A 17096-nucleotide genomic window follows, 5' to 3' on the forward strand; every position below is an offset into this window, starting at 1 on the left:
CCAGAGGGTCCACTAAGGTATGGCTGTGTGCGTGCATGTGTGTTCTGCCAGAGGGTCCACTAAGGTATGGCTGTGTGCGTGCATGTGTGTTCTGCCAGAGGGTCCACTAAGGCATGGCTGTGTGCGTGCATGTGTATGTGTGCATACGTTTATGTTTGTGTGTGTGCTTGTGTGCATGTGCATTTGTGTGTATGTGCTCGCAAGTGTGCATGCGTGTGACAGAGTCTCAGGTATCTTTGGATTCCAGTTTGGTATGTAGCCTGGGATGGTCTTGAACCTCTGACTCTTCTGCCTCCATGCGGGTCCTATGTGTTGTGATTTTAGGTGTACACCACCACAGCTGGTTTATTAGGTCCTTGGGATGGATCCCAGGGCTGGCTTCACGCATGGTGGGCAGGTCTCCTATTGGAACTATGTCCCAGACTGGGTAATCTGGTTTTTTTTTTTTTTCATTTTTCGAGACAGGGTTTCTCTGTATAGCCCTGGCTGAACTGGAACTCTGTAGACCAGGCTGGCCTCAAACTCAGAAATCTACCTGCCTCTGCCTCTCAAGTGCTGGGATTAAAGACGTGCGCCACCACTGCCTGGCTGGGTAATCTTTTATTTATTTTTAAACTTTTAAATCTGTGTGTGTGCCATCACCTGTGGGTAGAGGTCTTCAGAGTCCAGATGACAGTATCAGATCCCTGAGCCTGGACTTAGAGGAGGCTGTGAGCCACTTTGTGGGTGCTGGGAGTAAACCTAGGTCCTCTGAATAACAGGATGTACTATTTACTGCTGAACCATCTTTCCAGCCCTGGGCTAAGAACCTTAATGTTGCCTTTATTTCCCTCTTAACAACGATTTGACAGGGTTGAGGGGTGTAGGGGGGGAAGGGGGTTGGTGTTGGGGTAATTATTTAAAACGGCTTCTGGCTCAGGCTGACTATCTAAGCTGCAGTGGCTCTGCCTAGCCCAGCTGCCATGTTTCTTGGCCAGAGGCCACGTGTGTACTACAGCTAGAAACACCATCCCTGCCACCCACGAGTCCAATCTCCCATGCTCTGTCTCTGCAAGGCTGGGCATTGCCTAGACCATCCTGCCTTCCACGTGGGCCCAGTAGAAAGATGAGACTCTAATGATTAGAGATTAATCAAAGGCTTATATATTTGGTAATGATCAGTAACAAGATACCCATACAATCAGAAGTGGATATACCTTTGACTGCTACAGACACCTGAACATCTGCCTCTATCTCCCCCCCCATTCTCCTCTCCTGTCCCCTAGCTCCTCCTCTTCCTTTTTCCTCCTCTCCTTACTCCTCCTCTTCCTCTCCTAGCTCCTCCTACCTTAGCTCCTCCTACAGGTTGGATAGAGGAAAGAGATGGAAGGGATGGAGGCCACCGGGGAAGGAGGCTTCCGGCAAGAGCTGGAAAGCTGGACTGCCTGGACACAGAGCTCCTCTTAGAGATTAGCCCTTGGCTGCTCTCCCTGAGGAGAGGCAGTGGTAACAGCATCCTGCTTGGACAGGGTCTGGTGGTGGGTAGCCTCTGGGCAGTTTGTGGTGATGATGGATGAATCCAGGCTTGGCCAGGGTGGGCTGCTGTCCCATTCATCCTCCGCAGTACTGACGGTCAGGGGTTGGGTGTAGTAGCATCCCAGGCTCCACCCACTGGATGCCAGCACTACTCCACCCTTACACTGTGACAGCCAGCACTGTTCCCAGGGTTAGCCTGGGTTCAAGCAGTCCGTATTGTACTTTAAAAGTGCCTATCTTTCATCAAATCAAACCAAACCTTGTGCACCGTGAACTCATTATCTGGGCACTGCTTCCCATAGTGAGATCAGACTTTTAATCTCGAATGGGAAGAAGCTTCTTGCTTTGCTTTCTTGTTTATAGTGAGTCTGCCCCTCTGAGCCATGCCCCATCCCCCCAACTCTCCCCTCACTCTAACACAGGGTCTCCCCACATTCTCTGGGCTTGCTTGCGAAGTGGTGTGTTCCCCACCCCCAGATTCCTACATAGAAACTCTAGCTTTGAATGTGACTGTATTTGGAAGGCCATTAAAGACGTCATTAAGATAAAACATGATTGTACACATAGAAAATAAGACAAGTCGGGCTGCTGAGATGGCTCAGAGGTAAAGGGGAGTCTGGTGACCCAAGCCGAATCCTGGACAAGGAGGAGCAAATGGGGCCCCCAAGGGCTGTCTCCTGACCTCCACGTGTGTGCTGTGACAAGTAGGTGGCCCCATACATGTCCTCCCCCCAGTAACCACATAAAAATGTAATAAGAGAGAACAAAATGGTCAGGGTGGCCCAGATCCAGCCTCAAGACCCCGACAGTGCACCAGGAAGTACAATCCAGGGACCCAGCCACCGCCAACCACTGAGAACAGCTACCTGGATCTTACACTCACGCCGTCATAATTGAGCAAATTAGTTTTTCATTGTTTAACGTTTAAACTTTTGATCTTTTGCAGCAACACAGAAAGGTCACAGAGCAGCCATTAACTGCAATGTTGGCAGGAGTTCTACCTCTCTGTTCCCAGTAAAGCTTTATTTAAACCGATGAGTTCAGTCCAGCTCTAAGAGCCGCTTATAAGCATGCTGCAGGGGCCAATGAGATGGCTCAGCAGGTGAAGGCGCTTGCTGCCAAGCCTGAAGGTTTGAGTTCGATCCTTAGGATCTCTATGGTGATAGTACATCCTCTGAGCACATATGCACGTATGTGCCTCCCCCTCCCTGTCCCCCTCCTCCTCCCCTTCTCCTCTTCCCCCTCATATAAAATAAATCAGTGAAAATGTATTGACTATACTGCTTCCACCTCCTAGTCCTGGGCGTGTAGACGTGTGCGCCACCAATCTGGGATTTTGTGGGGTTGGAGGTGGGTCCTAGTGCATTCTGCTGACTGAGCCACGCCCTCTGCTCAAGCTGGTGACTCCGTGCTACCCAGGCTAAGCTGGTAACACTACCCATTCCACAGTCTCAGAAGTGGTGTCTGTTACCAGAGCCAGTGTTCATCTGTATCCCATGAGTAATGTTTCTGTTGATGAAAGGGAAAGTAGAAAATATTTAAATGTTTACTCTCAAATTTATTCACTTACTTCATTTTTAAATTGATGAAGCCACTTTGTGTTCTAAATGCATGCATGGCTGTGCACCACACGTGTGCAGTACCCACAGAAGCCAGAAGAGGGAGATGGAGTGACAGCCGCTTGCAAGCCATCATGTGGGTGCTGTGGTCTGAACCCTGGTCCTTGCGAGCCGGCTCTCAGCCTCTATTCTCACCCTTTAAAGTGTGATCATTGACTTGGAATACACTTTAGCCCTGGCTGTCCTGGAACTCACTCTGTAGGCCAGGCTGGCCTTGAACTCAAGACGTAGAGCTGCCTCTGTCTCCAGAGTTCGAGGACTAAAGGTGTGTGCCACCACTGACTGGCCACAGTTTAGCTTTATACAGCCAGTATTTGAATTAAAAAACACAAACAAAACGAAACGTTCTTTGTCATCCATTGCAGTGGCACCACCTTTAATCCCAGCACTCAGAAGGCAGAGGCAGGCAATCTCCATGAATCCAAGGGTCTTACAGAGTCTCCATGAATTCCTGGTCTTACAGAGTGAATTCCAGGGCAGCCAAATCCGTATAATAAGACCCTGTCTTCGAAACAAAACAATAAAAAACCAGCCTTAGGTGTAAATTCATGCTTCGTATATGCCTCTTCACACACAGAAAAGTCTAGAAGTGGCCCTTGCATAGCTTGTGGGCAGTGCTGGATTCCACCCTCAGCACCACAGACAGCATGTCCCGAAAGGAAGATAGAAGCAAAGAGGCAAGTGGTAATGGCATCTCGCAGAGGCTGCACCTGAGCCAGCATTTCAGCTTTGCTTATGAGTCAGGTCTCACTCCGTATTCTAAGTTAGCCTTGAAATTATAGTAGTCCTCCTGCCTCATCCTCCAGATTATTGGGGTTATGGATATGAGCCACCACATCCTGCCACAAATGCCCTTTTTTTCCCCACTTTAAGACAGGGAAAGCATTATTAAGCATCATAGCCCTGGCTGGGCTCAGACTTAAGCAGTCCTACTGCCTCAGTCTCAGAGGGCAGGGGTTACACATCCTTCCTTGCACAGATAACATTTTTTTTTTTTTTTTTTCTTTTCTTTTTGGTTTTTCGAGACAGGGTTTTTCTACGTAGTCTTGGCTGTCCTGGAACTCACTCTGTAGACCAGGCTGGCCTCGAACTCAGAAATCCGCCTGCCTCTGCCTCCCAAGTGCTGGGATTAAAGGCGTGCGCCACCACTGCCCGGCCACAAATAACATTTTAAATGGCATTGCTGAGGCTGTGGGTGTAGAACAAGTGCTGAACCAGGGCCAAGCCTTGGACTGGAAAGAAAAAAGAACAAAGGCCCGTGTTTCTAGTTTGTGGAAGAAGAATGTTGCATTTTCCCAGGTTGGTTCCGAGTTTGATTCTGAACTCTATGTTCCGAAGCACAGTGACACCAAAGAAGGCAAGGGGACGAGTTAGGGAGAGAGGCCTCTCATGTCTAGATAAGCCAGCCCAGCCCAGTGACACTCCTGGTTCTGTAGGCCATCTCACCAAAGGCCAGCCAAGGCACTCCTCCTTCTCTGCTCTCTCAACACAGTCACCCAAAAGCCAACTGAAATTTATAGCATAGCACGCAGACTAAAAATAGCCCCCGTGACTCACGAATTCATGCACTCTGTAAATATTTATTGCACACCGGTGCCGTGGCTGGCAACTTCAGTGCTGGGGACACCAGAGGCACAGTCCTGGCGGCAGCACCTTGTGTGTACCCAGACACATCATGTGGCCAAGGAAGGCTTGGGTGAACTTGGAGTCTTAGGTGTCAGCGCTCTGCCCTGTGTGTGGAAGGCTTGTCTGGGGGATTGTGTGTGGTCCTGCTGCTAGGTGCGCCAGGAAAAAGAGGCATGCAGACCTTAAAGAACTCCGCATGCTCCTGCCCTGTGGCCCGCCTAGGCCCTGTCCTTTCTGTTTGTTTTCTCCTCCCCTTTTCCTTCCCTCTCTCTCTCTTCCTCCCCCTCCTTCTGTAGCCCTTGTTTCTAGGTCTAAGTGAGCTCACCAGACTCTTCTCAGACCCGGGTCTCAGATCACAGACTGAACTCACACTGGCCTGGTGGTTGAAGGTCCCTCATTCCCATCCAAGCTGGTGCTTCACAGCTATGGTATAACCGACATTTCCCAGCAGTCGCTAACCCGTGGCTCAGCCTTGGGGACGTAGTCATGAGTGTCCCTCCTGAGTCAGTGGGTACTAGAATGAAGAGGGCCTGTGGGACCAGGAAGACCTTGTACAGCCCAGAACTACAGTGAGAAGCCCCAGGTCTGGGACTCCAGTGGGATGACTGCTTTGAGGCAGGGCTTCATGTAGCCCAGGCTGGCCTCACCCTGTCCTTACCTTAGAGGACACAGATAACAGCTATAGGTCATCTGGACAGCTTCCCAGCGGGATTTTAAATGGCAGCCCTTCCCTCTGGGTATTAACGTGATACTTCCCCTTACAGAAAGGTTAATGGTGTAGCACCTACATGATCATTACCACCGCATCACGGTGCCAGAGTTGGGATCCCAGGGCCTTTGCATATGCTACGCATGTGCCAGGGCTCACTAGAGTTATATAAAACTCAGGCTCTGAAAATCTGTGTGTATGCGCACATGCTCGTTCGTATGTGGTGGCCGTGGGCTGAAGAGGGCGTTGGATCCCCGGAGCTGGTAAATTTACCAGCATGCATCAGCTTCCCTTTCCCTCCGATGGCTAGTCAGTGAGTTTATTTCAGCTTCTTTTTACTATTGTAAATTACAATTTTTGTATTGAAGATAATCTTGTTAAATTTTATATGTTTAAAAAATGTATATATTATGCTAGGTGTGGCACACACCTTCGGTACTGGTGCTTGGGAGGCAGGCCGATCCCTGTGATTTGAGGCCAGCCTGGGCTACATAGTGAGATCTTGTCTAAATAAATAAACATTACTGTTGTGGTGAGGTAGAGGGCAGTATACCATGGTCCTCATGTGGAGGTCAGGTGATAGCTTTATGGAACTGGTCATCTCCTTCCATCTACATGGCCCTGGGGACCGGGCCAGTCATGACACTTGGTGGCAGGCTCCTGCACTTGCTAAGCCATCATGGAGACCCTTGTTTTTGGAGGAATTTCTGTTAGCTACATTCTCAAGTCAGTAGATGCTCAAGGAGTCTACACATTTTATTATGTGGGTTTCTGGAAGGTTCTGAAAAATCCTAAATTTCCCCATGTTTGAGGGTTAGGACTTGGATTGATGGCCTTCTCCAGTTGTCTTTTGATGTAAATGCTCTGTAGACCTACTGGGTGCTCCTAACTTGTGGCCTGTTGAGTGGTTGTTTAGGAATCTGTGACCATTCAGTATGTGTCTGTTGAATGAGCAAAACTAAGTCAGGTTAGTCTGGTCTTTTTGAGATATGGTCTTACTATGTAGCCCGGGCTGGTCCCAAAGTCTCCATCAGGGCTGGGATGACAAGTATGGGTGACAAGTTTGTCATCTCATGCTGCTGTGGGTGAGAGGGCTGGGTGCAGTCATGTCTGGCTTCCCTGAAAAAGGAGGTTTATAGCATAGCAGGAGCCCAGGGTCCTGTATCTGCCTCCTGACACTGCCTCATGCGCCAGGCCTTCCTGGCCTGACTCCTGGCTGCAGCCTCCCTTCTGTGGCCCTTCTTTTGCTTTGGAACGGAACATGCAGCCAAGGCTGACCTTGAACTCCTGACTCTCCCACTTCATCCTCCCAAGTGCTGGAGTTACGGTTGCTCACTGCAGGACTGGACAGGGTTCTGGCAGCCTTTCCTATGGCCTCGGTGAGGCTTCTCTGTGACAAGGCCCCGCCCACATTGCAGCGGAGCTGTGGCAGTGGCTTGCTGCTGGTCGCCATGGGAACAGGGGAAGGGAGAGGAAAGTTCACAGTGAGGTGGCTGGTCCCCAAGGTCTGACTGGCTTCAGAGACTGTGTATGCAAACAAGACTGTAGGGTTCAAGTTTGGGCCGAGCTACTTTTACCCATGACCTGGAGCAAGTGAGTTCCTTTCTGAAAAATGCCAAGGTTAGTACTACCCAGGGGGCAGAGGCAGGTGGGATCTGTGAGTTCAAGACTAGCCTGGTCTACAGAGTGGCTTCTAGGACAGCCAGGGCTACAAAAAGAAACCCTGTCTTGAACCTTCCTACCCTTCCCACAAAAAAAAAAGAAAGAAAGAAAAAGAAAAAAAAGAAGAGCTGTCGGTTATTTCTATTCTGAGTGTTTTGCCTACGAGTATGTGTGCGCACCATGTGCTGGTGTGGTTAGGAGAGTGTGTGGGTCCCTGAGAGCTGGAGCTACAGAGGAGTCTGGGAAGGGCGTCAGTCGTTGAGCTCTGGTTTCTTACAACAGCAGGAAGGACTCGGAATCACTGAGCCATCTTTCCTGACCCAGTTTGGGGTTCTGAGACGTGGTCTTAATATGCAGCCCTAGCTGGCTTGAAACTCACAGAGATTCCCCCTGCCTTTGCCTCCTGGGTGTTAGAATTAAGTCTTGTGTCACCAGACCTGGGTGTTCTGTATTTTAATTTGAGACATGACATGGTGGTTTGAATATGCTTGACCCAGGGAGTGGCACTACTAGGGGGTGTGGCCCTTGTTGGAGTAGGTGTGTCACTGTGGGTGTGGGCTTTAAGACCCTCCTCTCTAGCTGCCTGGAAGCCAGTCTTCTCCTAGTTGCCTTCAGATAAAGATGTAGAACTCTTAGTTCCTCCTGCACCATGCCTGCTTGGATGCTGCCATGCTCCCGCCTTGATGATAATGGACTAAATCTTTGAGCCTGTAAGCCAGCCCCAATTAAATGTTGTCCTTATAAGTGTTGCCTTGGTCATGGTGTCTCTTCACAGCAATGGAAACCTTAACCGAGACAGAAGTTGGTACCAGGGACTGGGGTATTGCTGTGATAGGCCTGACCATGTTTTTGTTCAGGAGAATGTGGATTTGGGGACTTTGGATTTGGAAAGCAGTGGAATGCTTTAAATGGGGCTTAATGGGCCATCCTAGTAGGAATATGGGAGACACTGGTGCTGAGAGTGATTTGAATTGTAGGGACCTGGCCCCAGAGATTTTAGTGTGTAGCCTAGAGACTGTTTTTGTGTGGTATTTTGGTGAAGAATGTGGCTGCTTTTTGCCCTTGTCTGAAGAGTCTACCTGAGGCTAAGGTGAAGAGATTTATATTAATTGCTTTGACAAAGGAAGTCTCAGAAAAGCCCAGCAGAGACTTCATTCTCTGGTTTAGTCTCATGAAGAAGAGCATTTTGAACAAGTATAGCAAACTGAGAAAGGAAAAATATAAATTGTATGGTTCAAGTAATAAAGGGACACGAGTGTAGCAGGGTATTTCCCTGGTACATTGTATTTGCAGTGGAGCTCCGTGATTGGGCAGTAAGAGAGATATCAGCCCTTAGAAATTCTGCATTACTAGGTCTGTTCTGTCAGATGATCCTGCTCCAACGTTCTGAAGTATAAGGGACTGTCTGGGTAATCAGTGGTCTCTATAAACTGGCCAAGTTTTAGAAGCCATGCTTTGTGCTTCCCATATCTTCAGTTAATTCAGTCATTCTGGATTTCTGACGGGGTTGAAGACTTACAGTCTCATAGCCAACCCAAGCTGTTTGAGAGAACGATTTGAGAGGATGGTTTTCAGATGACATTCATTCTAAAGCCAAGATATAGTTAGGTGCAGAACTAAATAAAGTCTTATAGTTAGGATAGAAGACAGAGGTTCTATTTAGTTGGCAAAAATGATGGACTGGGTGTTAGGTCTATCTTGCACTTGTAAATTACAAAATGGAAATAATTGTGCACAATTTATATCTAAGATAAAAGAGTCTTTTAATTGAACAGAAAGGGGGAAGTGTTGTGGATAGCCCTGGTCTAGTATTTTGATGCTAATTCTGCTTTTTTGGGTGGGGCTGCAGAGGAGGAGTGACTGAGTACACAGGTGACTTCTTGTGAACCTTCTGCCCACCTTAATTTGTAGAATAAAAGCTAGAGCCGTTGGAGCAAAGAGGTTTGGGGGGGAGAGAGGAGGAGGAGAATAGAGGAGAAGCACATGGCCTGGAAAAACCGCGTTATAAAGTATCTCATAGCTGGGGAATAGAGTAGTGTAGTGGTCAATCTGCCCAATCTAGGCGTGCAGTTTGTATTCATAATATTTGAGTTGTGTTTTTATTGATCAAGCCTTTGGGGTTGGAGATTTACTGCTACACACCATTTCAGTGAAATGGAGCTGAATCCAGTGTTCAAGGAGATAACAAATTGAGGGAGTGGGACTTTGGGGCGAGATCCCACCCAGCTAAGCTTACTGTTCATGCATTTGCCATTGAACAAGGAATAGTTGTATCATATTAGGTGTTCTTACTTGGTTACTGTTTTCACTTGGACTTTTAATCTGGAATGAACGACAGTCCAGAAATGGAGGAGGGCACAGGCTTTTGATCTGGATCTTGAGGCATAGTGGCCATGAAATGGTTAGGCCCAGGCAAGGTGGTATACACCTTTAATTCCAGGAGACAGAGGCAAGCAGATCTCAAGTCCAGCCTGGTACAGAGCAAGTTCTAAGTAGAGAAAAGCTCAAGTCCAGCCTTCAGTCCCAGCATTCAGGAGTCAGGTAGATCTCTTGAGTTCAAGGCCAATCTACCTAGCAGATTTCAGGACAGGCAAGCTTAGGCAGTGAGGGAATTGGAAATAGATGAGTTGGTAATAAAATATGGGGGGCCATGTTCCAGCCCAAGCAAGCACCAGAACTGGCAGCTTCAGCCATGTGGCTCTGGCTTTAGAGTGAAAAACAGAAGGGACTACTGGGACAGTTGATGCTGGTTAGCTGGAGCTATGAAATCAGTGGTGATTAAGAAGAGACCAGCATCACTGAGGTGAAATCTTCTGGGAAGTGTTTTCTGAGAGCACAAAGAAGCTGTGTTCCAGAAATAGCCAAGGTTGTACCTCGTGCTGCAGCTGTACTTGGTCATGTGTGAGAGTCACCCAGGTGGTACTGGTTCTGAAGGCATGAAGGGGTCATGGAGAACAACTGAGGCTTGCCACTGTGAGAGGCCAAGGAAGGCCATTGGTGAAGGTGCAGCCTCATTTGCAGTTGATGGCCCAGGATTGAAGGGGTCATGCAAAGGAGTTGAGGTTTGGCACCATGAAGAGAGGCTATTGGTGAAGCCTAGTTGCAGCAGAAGACTCCAGTGTCTTGGAGATGCCAGTGTCGTGGGCTAATCACCAAGAACAGCAGCAGTGGAGTGGAGTCAGCCAGAGCTGGCTACAGAGGGCAGAGCTACAGAGTGCTACAGAGGGCAGAGCTGGAGAAGTGATGTCAGCCCTTTGGAGGAGCCCAGAAGATCATGTGTGGATCCCAGTCGTTGGATCAAGAAGCTGTGAAGCTGAAGTTGACTTGGGGACCCCAAGATGTTAGAGATGACAGAGCTGTGGGCTGTCTGCCAAGAAAAGCTGCTGACAGGAAGCGGAACCAGCCCAGGAGAAAAGTTTGTTGCAATCAACAAAGGTGAAAAAGCAGTTGGAGATCTGAAGACCACTTTGACATCAGACATGGAAATGCAGAGTCTGGCGTTTGGCCAACTGGTTTCCTGTCTTGCTTTGGGGTTACAGTTAAGTGATTGGATGACTATCAGAAGAGACTTTGAACTTTGGACATTTAACACTGTTGAGACTGTTATAGACTATGGGGACTTTGGAAGTTGGGTTAAATGTATTATGCTATTTTTAGGTATGGCTTCCATAGACTCATATGTTTGAACAAGCCTGTGGAGACCAGGGAGTGGAATGTGATGGTTTGTATATGCTCGGCCCAGGGAGTGGCCCTATTTGGACATATGACCTTGTTGGAGTAGGTGTGGCTTTGTTGGAGGAAGTGTGTCATTGTGAGTGTGGGCTTTACAACCCTTGTCCTAACTGCTTGGAAGCCAGTCTTAGTAGCCTTCAGATAAAGATGTAGAACTCTCAGCTCCTCCTGCACCATGTCTGCCTGGATGCTTCCATGCTCCCGCCTTGATGATAATAGGTTGAACCTCTGAACCTGTAAGCCAGCCCCAGATAAATGTTGTCCTTGTGAGCGTTGCCTTGGTCATGGTGTCTTTTCACAGCAGTGAAACCATGACTAAGACACATGATTTCACTGTGTAGTCAGCCTCACCTTGAACTTGTAGCGATCCTCCTACCTCCACCTTCCCAGTGCTGGTATTACAGGCAACTGCTTATTGTCTCAAGAAGGAATAGGTGGCGTGTGTAGCATCCATCCACAGACCTTAAAACTTGGCGCCACGATATACAGAGTAGGCGTTAACTACTGTGGGGAGGTGGGAACTAGTGGGGCAGAGCTGCTGCTGGGGGTACCTGGTATGGTCCTGCCTCTGTCCCTAGGTTCCTTCCAAGGTTGCCAGTCTGGGAGCTCAGAGGCAGCACTCCACAGTGGGATGGCGTGGCAGAACTCTGGACCACAGCCATCTGTCCTTCCTATTTCGGATTTTCTGAGAAATGCTTTTTCATAAGCAAGAGGGTTTGGCTGGACGTCACACATGGCCACTTGGAGGCTGGAGGACTCAGTGGCCTACATGGGGCCTCCATTTAGTAAATATACAGAGTATGTTATAATTGACTGCTTTGGTATCCAGGAGGAAATGGATTTGATTGGTTGGTTGATTGATTGGTTGGTTGGTTGGTTGATTGAGGCATGGTCTTGTGTAGCCTAGGCTAGCCTCAAACTCTTGATCCTCCTGCGCCTGTTGCCGATGCGCTGGTATCACAGTCATGCTCCCCCACACTTGGCTGTTGCTGGCACTCTCTGGGTTCCCACTGTGCCTAGCGCTGGCTGCGGGCTGCATGCTACACCTGTTTTACAACCTGTGATGAAATGGGCTTAGATCAAGGAGGAAGTGCAGGCAGGCAGGAAGGAAGGAGTACTCAACGCCCTGGGCATGTGAAAGGCCTGCGAGAGTTAATCATCAACACAGACACAGCTGGCAGTCGGCCACGGTGGACGCCAGTGACCTGTGAGCCTGCTGTAAGCCAGGATGGAGGCCTTTGATTTATTTCACAATATTAAGGACAAAACCTAGAACCCCATACATGCTGTATAAGAATTCTGCCTGATCATACCACCCGAGGTTTTAATTTATTTTAAAATTAATAAAGTTAATTAATGGATTGAATTAATTTTGAACATTGTTAATGTTCCCATCAGCCCCTGTTCCTCACTCTTTCTCTTCAGTTGGCCCCACCAGCCTCTGTACCGTCTTAGAAAACACTTTTAATCATTTTGCTAAAACCCACATCTATCTTTGCACCTATAGAAATCTATAGGTGCACACACATTTTTCACGGGGTGCTGAGGTCAGAACTCCTGTCTTGAGTATATTGGGCAGGTGCTCTGCCTGTGGGCTGCACCCCAGCCCCACAGCAGATTTCTTTTTGTTTTTTATGACAGGGTCTCTATGTAGCCCTGGCTGTCTAGGAACCTGCTATGTAGACCAGGCTAGCCTTGAACTCACAGAGATCCTTTTGCCTCTGGCTCCAGAGTGCTGGGATTGAAAAAGTGTGTTGGATCCCCTGGAACTTGAGATACAGTCCATGAGCTGCCCAATATTTATTTGTACTGGGAACTGAACTTGGGTCTACTGTGCCCTCAACACTTGGGACATCTCTCTAGCCCCTTAAATTTTATTGTTGTGATGGTGATGGTGATGATGCTGCTGGTGATGGAGATTCTGCTGCTGCTGGTGATGCTGCTGCTGCTGGTGATGATGATGATGCTGGTGATGATGATGATGCTGGTGATGATGCATGTGCCATGCTGTGAGTATAGGATATTAGCACACTGGCTTTGGGAGTCCGTTTCTCCTTCCACAGTTGGTTCCAGGCTCTTCAGCTTAAGTTTCACGTGCTTTTTCCTGCTGCTCCCTTTACGTTTTAATCTGGTTGGAAAGCTGTTGCTATCTGCAGAGGACAAAGCTGTTCTGTGAAAAAGTTCTTTAAAAAAAGAAAGAATTTAAACATAGCACATAAGAAATCGGGCCTGGTGGGAAGGCTCAGAGAGTAAGATCACTGGCTGCTCTTAAAGAGGGCCTGAGTTTGGTTCCCAGCCCCCATGTGGCAGTTCACACCTATAACTCTACGTCTAGAGGATCCAGTTGTAGTGTGGAGTTTTTGCTATCCTGCTTTAAGCTCTGGGTGAATTGGGCTACCAGCCCTCACCCAGATCCTTGAATGAAAAACACATACACATGTTGATCAATTTCAACCTGTGTTCTTGGCTCAATTGCTAGGTGCTTCTAATCTACCTTGGCTGGCATGCTCATCCTCATATTCTTAGCTCAGGACCCTTAATCTGCCCTCAACTTAGTAATGGCTCTAACCTCCCACCTGGAGAAGCAGCCTATAGTCACTCTGCCCGAGATCTCACATGGCTGGTCACCTTTTTCTCCCCTCCCCCCAAACATGGCAGAAAAACTCTTCTTTCTTTCCCTGTGTCTCCTCTCTTCCCCTCCAGGGACCTGGAAGTCCCACTTCTTTCCTTTCGCCCAGCAATTGGCCCCGGGCATCTTTACTGCTAGATCTTGGGGAACAGGACCTTAGCATCAAAACTATCCCTACATCCAGTGTCCTCCTTTGGCTTCTGCTGGCACCAGGTACACACAGTATTCTAACATAAATGCAGACACAGAAAACATTCTACATGCAAAGTAAATCTTATAAAGAATGCTTGTAGTCAGACGTGGTGGTGGTGTACATCTTTAACCCAGCCCTTAGGAGGCAGAGGCAGATGTATCTCTGTGAGCTCCAGACCAGCCTGATCTACATAGGAAGTCGAGTCCAGTCAGGGCTACATGGTGATTCTGTCTCCAGCAGACATACACACTAGAAGAAAAACCTATAATTAATTGAATTCCTCTCATGTGTTAAGTACTTTCCTAACCCTGGATACAGTTCCATATTCCCAAAGTAGTTAAGCAAGACAAGCCTTATCTTTCACAAAGGCCAGCTGGGAAACAGAGATGCATGCCCAAAGCCTCACTGTTAATCTTGACCTGAGCTAGAGGGGTCTGTGTGTGTGTGTGTGTGTGTGTGTGTGACCTAACCCCACCCACAAAGCCCAGGGCGTTGTGAGACTGTGCTTATCCCTCAGTGTCGCATTCTTAAAGGTCTCTGTCTTGTAGCCCACCCTGCAATCAGTCTAGAATGTAGGATAGAATTTTTGTCGTGGCAGTTCCCTTGTGTGTTAAAGAACACCTCAGCCGGCTGGGGATGTAGTCCAGGGAGTCCCTGTGTAGCTGTGAGACCCCAGATTGGATCTACAGTACAGCATAAACTGGGGGGCCAGGAGACGACACATTACTAATCCCAGCGCTTGGAAGGTGGAGGCAGGAGGACCAGAAGCTCAAAGCCATACTCAGTTATTTAGTGAATCTAAGGCTATCTCAGAATGTGTGATACCTTGTCACAAACAAAACAAAGTACCGAGCAAAAGCCAGGTGTGGGCTTATGCAGGGGGATGGAGTTCAGATCCAGCCTGGGCTACAAAAGTAAATCAGACGCACACACGCGCTCGCGCACACACACAAACACACGAAAGAAAAAATACAAAGAGAAATGGAGCCACAGGTACTGGGGGTGCCTGGCTTGGGTCCAGATCAGCCAGGCATGGGCTCCTTGCCTGCTTCTGCTGCTCGGTGATAGGTGAGGCAGAGAAGCAGGGATGCTCGCAGGTCCCTGAGTTCTCATGGGCTCCCGTGACCGACAGATGTGCTAGCACCTAGCTTGTGCAGTTGTGAGCAGAAAGTGAAAACGTGAACTTGTCAAGCTCTGTGATGAGTGCATATGTCTACTTCACAGCACACGGAGGGTCTGTGCATGTCCCTCCAGACCCCCACCGGGACCACCTCCTCCAGATTGATGCCTTTGTGTGCCCGGACAGTGGTACCAGCTTCTGAATGGTTCCGGTTCATACACTCCCCCCACCCCTCTCTCCCTTTCTTCCCCCCTCCCATTCTTCTCCACTGCAGCATCTTTTCTGCCTAGCAACAAGGTGACTGCTTTTAAAATTAGGATGTATGGGTTTACGTTTATTCAGTGCGTAGGGCTTGTGCACACATAGTGCCTGTGTGGAGATCAGAGGACAACCCAGAGGTCAGTTTTCTTCTCCGATGGTCTCTAGTGGTAGCTGATTAATTCTCTCTAACCTCCCCGGCAGCTGCAGAGCAAGTTCCTCGATACTGCCCCAGTGTTGTGGATTCTCAAATGAAAGACACACACATACACACACACAGACACACACACACTCTCACACCACTCGCGCATGTGCACACCTGCACCCTTATATTTAGTAGGCCTTAATCAGTTCAATGGTTGGGCCACTCTCAAACTTCCACACTGCTAATGCTTCCTCTCTGATACTCCCGAGTTATTGCTTACTAAAATCTGTATTCTATCTTTGTTACCTTAGACCCAATGGGAGAGCCCCCTGGGGCCACTCTTCCCAGGCTCTTACATGTTTGTACACTCTTTCTTCTGCACGCCTCAAGTCTTATCCTTCGGCTTTCCCAGCATGGCGGTACAAAATCTTTCCTCCCTTGGTTGTGTTGTTCACTGCGAGTACTCATGGTCCAGCTGAGGACCTGGCTTGTCAGTACGCAACATGGCCTGGGCTTGAACCCTTAGACAGAGCTGTGGTGACCTGCCCTGTCCATTCTCAGCACGCCTTCAGTAAATACTGTCCAGCTGAAAGGCAAACTGATCTGCATTGAAAATAAGTACTCAACTTTGCTTCTCAGTTACCGCAGGGCCCTTGATTTTCTGTGCCCTAAATTCTCTAGAATAAGGTCCCGAGGCGCAACAGCCATCTCTCCAGATCAGCCTCGCCTGCCATCACTTGTCTGTCAGTTAGACTACCTCATAGAAGTTGGGACCAGGAAGGGTCCTGAGGTAGGTTGCCGTTTGTATACAGTGTTGCTCCAGTCGCACATGGCCTCCTGGGGAGGGGCTGGAGTATGTATAGCCTGGGGAAGCTTGATTCACGTGAGGAAGACACCATGCTGGGCACAGACCATTCCATGTGACTGCTTTGGGATCACCCACATTAACTCCTATGGAATCATGCTTTGCTTTGTTGCTGGGACCCTGGGAGGAGGGGTAGACTTTGTATCTTTCTAGAGACAAGTTTAGTAGGGGGACTGTGAAGGAAAAGTCAAGGATCTTATCCTAGCGTTTGATTCTCTCAGGACCTGGAATAGACTGCTTTTGTTTTGTTTTGACAAAGACAGCATCTTGCCTAAGCCCAGATTGATGCTTTGCTCTCCTGGGTCTCTTGTGTGTGAGTTACAGGAACTCGGGCTCCTCTGCACTGATACTTTGTATCCGATGGGCTTCCTCAGTGGGTGGATCCTTACGATAATGAAATTGACTGGAAAAACAAAACAATTAGTCTCCTAGCCAGTTACCTAAACAACTTCAGAATGCAAAGACTGCAGCGTTCAAGTCTCTCTCAAGCCTGGAACTTGGCGAGTAGGTCAGTCGGGCTGATCCAGAAGCCCCTGGAACCTGCCTAGCTGCTACCCCAATCCAGGAATGATATGCATACCATCATGCTGGGCTATTTATTTTAAGGAGGAAGGAAGCAGTTTTTCTGCTCATGACTCAAGGGTGCAGTCTGGATGATGAGGAAGGCATGACGTCATGAGGCCTGATGAACAGGAGGGAACTCATCTCACTTCGTCTTCAGTCAGGAAGCAGAGAGGGTCTAACACCGATCTCTGGCCTTTTACGTGGGTCCCGGGGCTTGACCTCAGGTCCTCATGATTTCGAGGCAGGCACTTGACCATCTCCCCAGCTCTAGTCTGTTGCTTTAGAGCACAGTTGATGCTAGTCCTGCTTGAAGCTCTCAAGGCTGATGGGAAGTCTGTTTTAGTATAAGCTCTGGACACTTTTAACTAGTCTCCTGCTGAGAAATGGTTGGCTTTACTTCTGGTATTTGATTTACACTATGAATGCTGGTGTGAACATCTTAGTTCTTTGTGGACACAC

The 17096-nt window shown here is 48.5% G+C and overlaps 1 protein-coding gene across 4 annotated transcripts in view; it reads left to right on the plus strand.

Moving 5' to 3' along the window:
• Positions 1-17096, plus strand: part of Atp9a (ATPase phospholipid transporting 9A (putative)) — a 106887-nt gene that overhangs the window by 9527 nt on the left and 80264 nt on the right. Inside the window, exon 1 of one of the 4 annotated variants that reach the window (XM_028769537.1) lies at positions 6985-7089. The exons of the other annotated variants lie outside the window; for them this stretch is intronic. Within the exon in view, the coding sequence (XP_028625370.1) occupies positions 7082-7089 (8 nt within the window). The 5' untranslated portion in view covers positions 6985-7081. Of the gene's footprint in view, positions 1-6984; positions 7090-17096 lie in introns of those variants that run through there. 4 annotated transcript variants of the gene reach the window in all.

Source organism: Grammomys surdaster, unplaced genomic scaffold (genome assembly GCF_004785775.1).
Source record: "Grammomys surdaster isolate TR1022 unplaced genomic scaffold, NIH_TR_1.0 193, whole genome shotgun sequence".
Classification (NCBI taxonomy): Eukaryota; Metazoa; Chordata; class Mammalia; order Rodentia; family Muridae; genus Grammomys; species Grammomys surdaster.